General features: G+C 39.4%; 1 protein-coding gene across 1 annotated transcript in view; it reads right to left on the bottom strand.

Moving 5' to 3' along the window:
• LOC306948016 (uncharacterized protein) overlaps positions 1-12,857 on the bottom strand; it is a gene marked incomplete at both ends in the record, with an annotated part of 57,082 nt that overhangs the window by 20,425 nt on the left and 23,800 nt on the right. The window contains 3 exon segments of the mRNA XM_079537476.1: positions 4,889-4,959; positions 5,815-5,990; positions 9,958-10,139. Of these exon segments, the coding sequence (XP_079393602.1) occupies positions 4,889-4,959; positions 5,815-5,990; positions 9,958-10,139 (429 nt within the window).

The following is a 12,857-nucleotide window of genomic DNA, read 5'->3' on the forward strand; positions in this document are numbered from 1 at the left end:
CTATTCCATTTGCCATCGTTATTAGAATCATAGAATCATAGAATCACCAAGGTTGGAAAAGACCTAAGAGATCATCCAGTCCAACCGTTCACCTATTCCCAATAGCTCCCACTAAGCCATGTCCCTCAGCACAACATCCAGCCTTTCCTTGAACACCCCCAGGCTCGGTGACTCCACCACCTCCCTGGGCAGTCCATTCCAGTGCCTGACCACCCTTTCTGAAAAGTAATACTTCCTAATGTCCAGCCTGAATCTCCCCTGCTGTAGCTTGAAGCCATTCCCTCTGGTCCTATCACTAATGACACGAGAGAAGAGGCCGACCCCCAGCTCACTACAACCTCCCTTCAGGAAGTTATAGAGAGCAATGAGGTCTCCCCTGAGCCTCCTCTTCTCCAGGCTGAACATTCCCAGCTCCTTCAGCCTCTCCTCATATGGCCTGTGTTCCAGACCCCTCACCAGCTTTGTTGTCCTCCTCTGAACACGTTCCAGGGCCTCAATATCTTTCTTGCAGTGAGGGGCCCAAAACTGGACACAGTACTCGAGGTGCGGCCTCACTAGTGCTGAATATAGGGGAACAATCACCTCTCTGCTCCTGCTTGCAATGCTGTTTCTGATGCAAGCCAGGATGCCATTGGCCTTCTTGGCCACCTGGGCACACTGTCGGCTCATGTTCAGCCGAGCATCAATAAATACCCCCAGGTCTGTTTCCTCTACGCAGTCCTCCAGCCACACCGCCCCAAGCCTGTAGCGTCGCCTGGGGTTGTTGTAGCCGAAGTGCAGGACCCAGCATTTGGCCTTGTTGAACCTCATCCCATTGGCTTCAGCCCAGCTCTCCAGCCTGTCCAGATCCCTCTGTAGGGCCTCACTACCCCCAGGCAGATCCACGCTTCCAGCCAATTTGGTGTCATCTGCAAATTTACTGAGGGTGCACTCGATGCCCTCATCGAGGTCATCAATAAAGATATTGAAGAGGACAGGCCCCAGCACTGACCCCTGGGGAACACCACTCACGACCTTACATCAAGGCTAGGCAGTATCAATTCTGGTATTTCCTAAAAACCGAAAGTTTGGCCTTGTAACCCTTGTAACACTTTGCTAACATCCTTTGGTATGTAGCAGACAATACCATACCCTCAGTCTCTCAGCGTTACTAGAACATCACACTTGCAACAAATTGCTGTAGTACGTCTTAACTTGAAAATAAAAATATATGTATCTATAGTCTCTACTGAGAATCAAAGCTCTTGCTACATTGTGTGTTACTCTTTATTATTTTCTTCACTCAATAATCAAAAAGATTATTTTTCAGCCCCAGAGACTCTGGAAGCTGTGTCTGATTCAAGCTTCTTTCAGACTGTATAATCAATGGATATCAAGATGTTACAACCGCAAAATAAACAAGAGAGTTAGGCAAAGTGGACTATGATAACAAGAGAGAATAAATGGGAGGCTTACCCTTATGCTGGACTCACCACAAACCACCAATAGAGGCAATCTCCAGAGGAGATCCTTCCCCCCGGTAGCCAGCTCTTAAATAGGTCTAGGAGGGGTGCAGCCTGGCTCCACCCCTTCCGGCAGCACAGCTGAATTGCCTTCACCTGTGCTCCTCTGGCTGACTCATGGCTCGCCTCAGGTGATCGATCAGAGGTTCAGGCCGTGACTCGGTAGTTCCCATACACTGATACTAACTAGAAACATATAAAGTAAAAAAGAGTATGCTGCTTACAATAGCAAAAACACGTTTATTATGGTTTATAGTCACTGTGGGATTAAGAGAGAGCATTTCAGTGATGCCAAGCTGCCTAGCAAGTAGCTAAGCTGTCCAGTGAGAGGACTTCATTTTCCAGGTTTCACTATGCCAAAAAACTAGATGTATAAAAAATAATGCATATAATTCCTTCTTAATTTCCCAAGATAGACAAGATTTATTCTTTTCTGTTATCTGGTACATGTTTCTTGTTGTTGTTGTTGGTTGTTTTTCTGTTTTGTTTTTACTTTTATAGCTCTACACTTTATTTCCCTTTGTTATCTATTTTTCTACCTTGTCAAAATGTTAAAGGGAGAGAGGAAAAATAAAGCTGAATAAAATTTCAATGTGCTAAAAAACAGAGCACACATCCTCAGTAATGTTAATTTCAAGGTTTTCTGTACTTATCACTCCTATACAGTTTCTTAGAATGGCACTAATTTGTCCTGTTGACAGTTGGTTCTCCTAAATGATGAACATTAAAATGATGATATAAGCATAAACCTGGGAGTTGGGAAACAGATTTCTCTCCAAGAAGTCTCCAAGCATGCTGCTGAGGAAACAAATGTCCAAGGAATTATTTTTAAATATGCTACTTGATTGTGCAAGATGTGAGCTACTAATTTTAGTTGTGTGAGTAGTATGAGAGCAGTTCCACTATGGATAATCATTATTGTGTTAAATCTGAACTAATGACAACAATTAATGTGTTGTGATTTGAATTAAACAAAATCTGAAGAAATTGTGTCTAGGTATGAGCTTTTATTAATGTAACAATCACTACAGAAGCACTTTCCTTGAGTGCTTGAAAAACTGTATATTTCCTGGATTTTATATGAGGAAATTTCCACTTTCTAAACCATTTTTTTTTTTTACTAAAACTTAGAAAGTTTTGCTCAAGTTCAGCAAAAAGAATTCTCATCATCAGAATGGAATGTATCATTAGAAGTGAAAATTTTAAATTTTAGGTAGCAGCAGACTCCTCCCATCAAGCTGTGAAAAAGTAGAAACACCTGTCTTTGCCTCATCTTATAGTATTATGATAGATTAGAATCCAGCTCCTCATTTGAGGCAAATTATCCTGCCATTATCATTAGGCCCTAAACTGCCCCAAATAAATTAATGACATTAAAAATCTGAGTTTATCCCTCTGTTCTGTTCTAATGCAGGTTAAAAGCATGGTGTCAACATACAGTACTTCATACTGCCAGTAACTGTCATAATACAAATGTTTATTTGCTTTGCCCCCCAAATAGCACTTCGGTCTCTCAGCCACATGCATACTGCTAGCTGCTGCCAGCAAAACTTACAGCAGCAAGAGTCTTGCCTGCCACCCCCACAGCAGGAGCAAAATCCCATTTTGCCAATTTTCAAATAGTAGCATAATGATTTTTCAATCTCCCTCCTCTCAAGAAAGCTGTACTGAAATTTGGCAATAAATTGCATTGTTATGGAGGGTAGCTAAGAGAAGGTGGGTGACTACAAACACGAAAATTTGAGGCTGTTACCTTTGGAAACCAAGCTTGTTGTTTTGTTTTCTTTGTGTTTGAGATAATGGCAGTAAAATTGTCTCAGTTTTCACAGCTCATGTGATTCTGTTTTTCACTAGTTATCATTAATATTTTCAGCATCTTTACATTTACTTATGAAAAATCAAGTTATTTTATATTATCTTTCCATAATTATATTTCTCCATTTTTATCATAATTTGCTTTATTTATATGTGCTCTCCAGAAATCATATATTTTAGTTCAGTTTCTGTTGAATTAGCTGAGATACACCACGGAAGAAGAGAATTTTAGAAATCAATTCCTAAAAGCCTAACACTCCTGAATCTCATATATACTTTATCTGCGTAATAAAAAAAGCTATTGAAGAACTGCAATAAAATTGGTTTGAGAAAATATTCGGTTGGCAAATTGAGCAAGGTTAAGTAAAAACATGTTAAATAATACACATTTAATTAGATAAATCATGATTGGAAATTCTTATTATCTTGAATCTGCCTTGGAAAAACAGACTGGATATACTTCCATATATAATTAATCCAGAACAGATCAGCCCAGGAGTCCTTTAAATGTAATTGTTTGTAAGACAGTTAAAAATGACTCCTGTAGAACCACTTTGCAAAGGTTTTTTGAGTGTGAACAGTCCATTACGGAACTGGAAAGTGATGAAATTATGCATCTTTGAATGGTTGTTCATTGTAAGTTTTGGACTGAAATTCATTTGCTTCCAAAGAAGAGGAGTTGACTTAAGTTTTGCAGAACCACAGAATCACAGAATCGTAGGGGTTGGACGGGACCTCCAGAGATCATTGAGTCCAACTCCCATGTCAAATCAGGTTCCCTACACCAAGTAGCACAGGTAGGCATCCAGGCAGGTCTTGAACATCTCCAGAGAAGGAGACTCCACAACCCCCCTGGGCAGCCTGTTCCAGTGCTCCGTCACCTCACCATAAAGAAGTTCTTGCGCACATTTGCGCAGAACTTCCTATGCTCCAGTTTCTGGCTGTTTCCCCTTGTCCTGTCTCCACCCACTGCTGAAAACAGTACATTATATTCAGTACAGAAACAGTTAAGGATATATAGCATTAAACGTTTGTATGGAAATGCATTTCTAAGTGAAAAGGCACCTGTTTACAGGTCTGTTTATGTCTGCTGTAGCTGGGTAAACAAGTCTTTTTCGACATTTCCTATTCTGTTAGTTCATGTCCTCTCTCAGCAAGAAAAGTTTTGCAGTGCAAGAGATAGCTCAACAATGCTCATTTGGACTCCTTGGAGTCTGAGTGTTCTCACTCAGTGGTACCCAGATCTGTCTGCAGCAGAGCACTGAGAAGAGATGCATGAGAAACACATTTTGAGCTGGTAGACCTTTGGGGTTGCAGGATCACATTGCAGTGTACCACTCTGCGTACACTTTCTGCTGCATTCAGAAATACCTTTTGTTGTCTTTGGACCTGGCTTCTCCGTGCTGTAGTTGAGAGTCCCTAGCTCCCGCATTAGAAGGACAGTAAAAAAGTTCTGCATGTAAGATTTCAAAAGAAAATCAAAATCCCTACTGACACAACAACAATCCAGATACTGATCTTTCTATCTTCAACAAGTGACAAAATCTGTCTTGTCCATTCCTTGATTTTACCAGAAGATGGTGGCACAGGGCTCCTTTTCCCACAATCTCCAAAATGTGAGGCTCTGTGCTGGAGGATCCACCTGCAGAAAAACAGCCAGCAGAATCACACTACAAACTTGTCTTCTTGCAGAGGTGTTACTACTCGTAACTGATATACTGAAATGAAAACATCTTACCAGCAGTATTTGCTCCTCTCATCTTCACTTGTCAAAAAGGAACCTTTCTTATGCAGACAACTTTCAGAGTGACGAGTTAACTCTGGAATAGAAGTTCTCATTTTAGAAATAAGTTATCTTCAGCAAGAAGATAAACTCAGCATTTCTATTAACTTTAAATTTTTGTCTTATGTATTTATTTTTCTGTTTTTTCTCAGACATTATCTTATACAAGCGGAAACTAAATTCCTTATGTGGGCATTTTAAAGTTACACTTGAAGCTTTTTGTTCCCAAGGACAGGTAAAAAGCATTAGGAATAACCTTTGCAAAATATTGTCATTCATTGTCATTAAATAAATTAATGCTGCTAGTCATAACAAAGAAGACATCAGAGCAGCTAGCTCTGAATGAAAATATTCGATAAAACGAAGTTTATGATGCAATTCCATTGCTCATATCCATTTCCTCAAAAAAGTCTTCAACACTGTAAACTTTTGGGATGTTGAGGATTCTGATAGATTCCTGAGATATTGCATCTGCCCTCTCCTTTAATTCAACAAAGGAAAAAGAACAAACTGTGTGTTTGACCTTATCTTCTCAGTTAATGATCTGGCAGGTTAGCAAAATCCCATTTCTACCAGCAGCTCATGTTAACATACTACCACAAACCATTTTGATATTGAAACTATGCCTACATGGCCTTTCTGATGTGATTGCAGGATCGTCGTCTCTATATTCTACCAACCTAGAAGCAGCTAGAAGGATGGGAGAATATTTGCCTCTGTTTGACGCCTCTTCTGAATCATCTCTGCTACAACTCTGAGTATATCAAAGCTATGACACACAGCACTATGTCCAGCACTGGCACAAGGCAATAATCTCCAATCAGGGTAGGTGGAGTCAAGATGTATTGAAATTTCTTCCGTAAGATTTGCCTGAGGGATAGGACTCAGACCTAAAAAATGGAAGGAACAGAAAATAAATTCAAATTGTACATTTCTTTTCCTGTTTCTTGAATGCATGAGATGAGGCATGACTTTTTTTGATGCCTGAAGGATTTCTTTGCATATGTGTGAACAGTATATCAACATATACACATAAAGGAGGTCCAGGTAATATGCTGTTTTTTCCATTCATATGCATTTTAAAACCTACTTTTCATTAAATCCTTGATCATAGCCATGCACAGACACTTTCTTTTGCTCTGAGATTCTTCCTGGCTGCAGCCGAAGTTCTTATCATAACTTAATGAAACATCATTTTCCAGTGTTGTTCAAACATTTACTTTCAGCAGAGCATCTTCCACCTGGCTCAAGTTTCCCAGGTGAGACAGAGAAAACAATGTAGCAGCTTTTCCTTAACAAGACAGCTGCAAAAGTCAGGCAAAGCACAGTGCTCTTCAGACCTTCCATGTAGAGCATCATATCGATATTAACAGAAGTTTTCCAACCACAAAGTAATAAATGATAAGTAGTTTGTTGCCAGATGACTTATGAAATGGTAACTGAATGCAATCAGACATAAGAGAAACAAATAAGAGTCATTTGTATAAATCAGGCTAATTCACTGCTGATATATTCATCTGTAGGAGTAGTTTTGAACAGAAAACAGTTTCATTACAGAAATTCTCTTTCATGAAAAGACAACAAAGTCATTTGCATAAACATCTGGGCTGAGCAGAGTTTTTGCAACCAGGATATTAATCATAGCCAAGGACATCTACATGAATTATGTTGTTTTCTTTAAAACTTTTAGTCTGAGGAAAGCACAATTACTTTGTTATTTAAAAATAGATTCTCTGTAAAACCTGAGACTGAGAAAATACAACTGATATTTTCATATCAGTCATTGTTGGTTAACAGTTTACAAGGAATGGATGTAATCACCACTGTATATGTACAAGTAGTTTAAATCTAATCAAAGCAGTTCTGTGTGGGTAAGGATAGAGATGTACTACACAGCAGGGGCTGCTTGGAGAAGTGTCACTGGATTCAAAGCTATATAGTCGATGTTGGTCTTTATGCTCCTTTCCTTCTTCAGAATTTACACCCACTGTAGTGAATATTTCACTTTCAGGGAAACATTTGCATTTTCAAATGCCCATACTTCTCTCACCTTTCTTTTCCACTGGGGAACTCCAATGCCGCTGTGCTTTGGAGACTAGACTTCAATGCTTTATTAGGGATTAACACTGCTATGAATTTTCTTCATACCTCCAAAAGCTCCTTAGACTCATGTCAAAGATGAGCTGCACCATGACGCACAGAATGTCCTGTAGCTGCCATATAAGTATGCCTGGTTCTCAGAATACACAATCAAAAACATCCTTCCCAGGAACTATCAGACGCAACTGATTCTTAAGAACTTAATTTTTCTCTGCTTGAAATGAGTCTGTGTAAAGAGAAAAAATATATATATCCTGCTTGCTTTATTCTACTGAATCTGCTGAAACATTTAGAATTGGATTGGCTTGCTTCTGGCTAAATTTCCATTTTCTTGGAACAATAACAACAGTCAAGGCCTGAACTAATGATGTAGCTTCAGGAAGAGAGCTGGTGTGCCCACTCATGGGAGAGTTCTGTGAAGGACAAGGTTTAAGCTAAAACTGCTTCTTTGGGTCAGGCTGGATGCAACCCTGAGCAACACAGTCTACTGGTCTATGGCAGGAGGTTGGAATTGGGTGGTCTTTAATGAACCCTTGCAACTCATACCATTCTATGATTTTATGCTTCTATGCTTCTATGATTCTATGATTCTATGAAGAAAGAAAAATCCAAAGTACTTCTGGCATCTGAGTAGCAGAATTTATTCCATAAGCTGCTGTTCCTGGGATTATCTGATTTCTTTATGCCTTTTGGAATTGGATCAACTCCTTTCCCTACTGGTGAAAGGTAGAAAAAGCAATGGACAGCATTATGCCTAAAATCATGCTGCTTCATGGCTTATGATTACATATTTAATAGATCCTGCCACAGGGCAGTGTAGACAGAGCAGAAACTGACAGAAACTGTCCCATCAGCAAACAGCCCCAGTGGACCGTAAACAAGGTCAGACAGAACAAATTTACTGTCTTCCCACAAGGCTTAGAGACAGCCAGGAGAATCTTGGCACTAAGGTCTGCCTACACACATCTAGACTGTTTTTCAGGGGTTTAGACCAGTGGGTCAATCTTCCCTTGCAAGCATATAAGATCTCTTTATTTAAGTCTTTTTTCTTTGGTCTTCCTGTAAGTCAGGTCAGAGTAACAGACTTGCAGGAGTTCATTGCAGGAGGGTGGGTATTGTAGAGACACTGTAAATTGTACTTTCCCTTCTACTGACTGCTAGTTCAGCAAATCAAATGAGTGATACTTTGTAGGGTGTATAGAAGCTCTGTGCATCATTCTGAGCTTCGTATAGTTCCAGCTGTTGCCCAGAGAGTAGGAATGAATGTGAAATTGAGCCATACTAATCAAGTCAGGTTTTGTTGTAGTGGAAGATAAAAGGAATTTAATGGACTTACCTACAAATAAATGAAAGAGTCCATAAAATACATGTGCTTACCACAGACAAAATGGGTACACAGTCCTTAAACGGAAATTTTGACCTGTCTGTCAGAATACCCTATTTCTTTCTCTACCACTGATATAATTAGCATGAAGAAGAATGTTCCATATCACCCATTAAGACAGACAAAAGCAACAAGAACTGATGATACAGGGCAGATAGATATGATGAGGTTTTCTGTGAATTAGGACAAAATGACCCCTCTCTTCATAAAATGTTGACAGAATTATTCCTATTCTTAAAGAACATCCTCAGGTCTTTGCTGTGAACATCAGCCGGGTCTGTTTAGTATCCAGGCTGTATGAATGCTCACATTGTAAATTATAGGTATTTGTGTTCCTTCTTCATTCATACGGCAAATGACTTGTTTGTTTCGTGCTCTCTCCACATCCTATCCTGGCAGAAAATTTTGTGACAATCTCTCTTCCCACTCCCCAATCCTGTAACTGTTCAGGCTAACCTGCTTCTCTGAGTTGTGATGTTTCTCAACTGGAAGAAAGTTGAGATGATGCCCCATGTACTGATAAATACTTCCCAAACCCAGCACTCAAAGTCTCCCTATAGGAAGCCAGATTCTTTGCAGAAGCAGAGAAGTGCCCTGTTCCTCTCACTCTAGTGTGAAAGCTCCCATTGTAGTTCTTCTCCTTCAGCTCCTTGTTTCCATTCTCAAAAGCAAAGGCCTGGGAGGAAAATGGGGCAGGAAATTGCTCCATGTGTTATTTCCTGAAGCCTCTGCTCTATCCCAGCAACCATGGGAATTTTTCTAACCTCTTTCTCTTTAGCAATAGATCTGGAACCTGTTTTTCTGCCACCCTGCTCTGATAAAAATCTCACCACCCTGCCTTGTAATCAGCGCTGGTGCACCAATTTATCAGGGTGGGATCTCACTGGAACTGCTCCCAGATCTTTTTGAGTTCATATAGATATTGCAGAGCAGAATGCCTCACACCATAACAAATTATCTTTGATCTCAACACTGTAAAATCTGCTGCTTTTACTATCTCCCAGTCTACTGAGAGATGTTATCACTCCAGCATAAGCAATAGCTCAGGGCTTCCATGGAGTTCTTGCTGCTTGGAGCAAAAGGACTCCTCTTCACAAACATGATAGGAGCCTCCAAGTCTATTGAGTCGAAAGCATAGCTATCCCCCATACACTAAAACCATGTACAGACACTGATGGGTCCCAATAAAGCACCTCTGAGGCTGGACCAAGTTCTTGAGTACAATTCAGAAGGTCAAAGCCTCATTAGCAATGGGGAGTTGTTGATGTGGGGCTTGCATAGCCTTCTCAGTACTTGCAGAACATTGCCAGAACAACTGTAGTACTGAGCAGTGTACATTCTAGAGCATAATTTTCCCAGGGCCAGGGACTAACCTCCACTTGCAAAACATTTATCCACAGCCAGTATGTAATGGCATGAATCAAAGGGTGTAGTGAAGCGGGAGAAGCTTTCAAAGCAGACGTCAGACTCTCCATGGATCTGTAACTGTACAATGAAGAGGTTGGTATACAGGTCAGCAAGTGCTCCTCTGAGTAAGAGTGGGAGATCTGCTGACCTGCAATGGAAGAAAAAGTTCATGGGATTTCTGAAAATAAGTTTCTGAAAATAAGAAAGTACATAAGGAGAAAATGTAAAGAACTTCTGTCTCCATATAAGAAAATTTGTACTCCTTTAACAGTCTTTAGAACATATTTACAGCCAGCCTTATATAAGTGTGACTGAAAGTCCGTGTTGATTTTAAAAGATTTATAGCAAGAGACTGAAGACAGTGAAAGTTAGAGATGGGTTTAAATGAATGCTTATTTTATCCATCAGCCATAGCAATAGTTCATGGACAACATTGTTGCAGGGTGATTCTTTGACAGTTTATACTTAATGTTGCCATCTTTCACCATTTTCTGATGACACTGTGGACTAGAGGAAGACACAGTGCTACAGTAGAAGGAGTCTGTTCTCTTGAGAATTTTTTGTTGTTAAAGTCTTTTTAGAATGACACTGACAAAGAGTTTGATTGAAGGTTAACAACAGCTAGCTAGGCAGCAAAGAGATACGTAAAGGAGAAAGAACTCTGGAGGGACTACCTCGGGTGACTACTGATATCTGCAAGTCCCAGGATAGAGATAACTGCATTATAAGTGGTTTGTTGCTCACTGGAGCGAAGTTTGTGTTGAATAACTCAAAACTGAAAGTGGTCTAAGAGAACTGCTTAAAGAGAGAAAACATTTATTGAAACAACAAAACTCTTTACAAGAATCTCTCTTCCAAGGAAAATATGTAAAATTTCTTGATAACTTGAATTATTCAGCAGTGGAAAATGTTATATTTTTAAACCATTCATTGGTTTGTTTGTTTACCAATTTGCTACTGAAATTCTTCATTTAATTCTAAATATTTCTCAACCAGTAGACAGTTATAGCAGAATTAATCAGCCCAGTGTGCAAACACAGCTGCCATTATAACTCATGCAAAATGCACTTCCAGTAACCCAGCAATTACTTCACAGTAGGACTAACAATTTTCCCCATGAAAAGTGTGGTGCTGGTTGCTTTATAAAAAATCAACATAATGAAGGGTCTGTTAAATTTGGTGGTAATATAAGGAAGTGACACTTTCGTAAGAATTATCCTGCAGCCTCAGTTCAAGTCTCATCAAATTCCAGCAAAGCCTTATGGCCTGGAGGGAAAAGAAACAAATGTTGTGGCGTTACTGTACAAAATCGTGTACAGGAGGTGAGTATCACCTCTTTTCTGAACCAAACTCTCTTGTAATAGTGAATCCCCAATAAATTGCAAGGAGTGTTTTCCTTGGCAGGACTGAATAAGGAGATCTTGGTGAGAAGACTCAGGATCACTAATCCTGAGTACAGCAGGATGACAACTGTTGTTTACTTTCTTAGATGATCTGGACTTCTATTAGCAATACTTTATCAATTTTTCCAGGGTTTATGGAAGCCCTTGAAAATAATCATGAGATTTGCTAATAAAATTGATCAGAAACACTAACAGCCACCCCATCACTGGATCTGTCCATCCACTCACTTGTGAAACCTTCAGTGTATGATTGCTGCTAATTCCAGACGGATCAGCATTACTAGAGAATACATTAGTAATGCCCATTTCCATGAAGAAATCTTTGACATCATAAGAGGCATTAATAGAAATGCTTGGTAAGTGCAGAAGTAATCTCAAGCAAAGAAAACAAAACAGCAGTGAAACATGGAAGTCTTGTTTCAGCCAGAAGGCTGGATAGTTTGCAGTTCAATGACAGTTGATAGTATTCTTCTAATTCCTAATCTCTTTGCTGGTAGCATTTATATGTGGACACCCAGAGAGATGCCCAAATCCATTTTCTTGTATATACAGTTCTGCTTTGATTTTAATTACACTTGAATAAAAATGACATCCCAGTGTCAAGACATATGTACCCAGCAGAATTTTGTGACTAGAAGATTACAGAGAAAAAGCAGACCAGTTTAGAAAGCTCAAAAGGAGGGAAAAGGAGAACAAAATTTGGGATAGAGTGAAGCAAATGAATTAGTTATTAACAACATACAATCAAAAAATAAAGAAGTATAGTAACCAAAATGTAGCCAAATAAGTCTTCAGTTAATCATTGCAAGACCATGTCCACTTCTTTCAGTCAGAGAGATTGCAGTTGCTAATCAGTCATGCTCCTCTCTGGTTTATCTTTGGCATAATTTAAAATCCCATTTATGAAATTACTACACTAAATCCAGGAGAAGGAGATCTGAAATTGATGCATTCTATTAATATTGTTTCCTAAAATATAGTAATAAAACTACCTAGAGTTATCTGGTTTCAATTTACTACTGTTTCCTTGGAAAGGGCATTTTCCACTTGTTTCATCTTTCCATCATCAGGCAGAATGAGCAATGCTTGTGCAGTGCCCTTGGAAGGCAGCTCTACCACTTCACAAGAGAGATCCCGCTCATACTAGCTGTTGTAGTCACTCTCACTCTGCATCATGTTAACTCTAGCACATTCATTTGCATTCACAAAAAGAATCATCCTCGTGGGTATTTGCAGAATCAAAAGAATTTTCCCAGGCAGCTAGTGGGGAGAAGGAGACAGTGTTGCACTTGATCATATGAATATCATTAAAATGACTAATATAAATCAGACCACATGTGAGAAAGCTGTGAAACTGTTTATGGGAGAGGAATATTACTAGGTCACTTCAACATACTGCTGAACACATGATTTAACATTTTATCTGGGCAATAAGTTTAGCATAAAGTCCTGTCTTGCTGAAA

Source organism: Tetrao urogallus (genome assembly GCF_951394365.1).
Source record: "Tetrao urogallus genome assembly, chromosome: 6".
Taxonomy (NCBI): Eukaryota; Metazoa; Chordata; class Aves; order Galliformes; family Phasianidae; genus Tetrao; species Tetrao urogallus.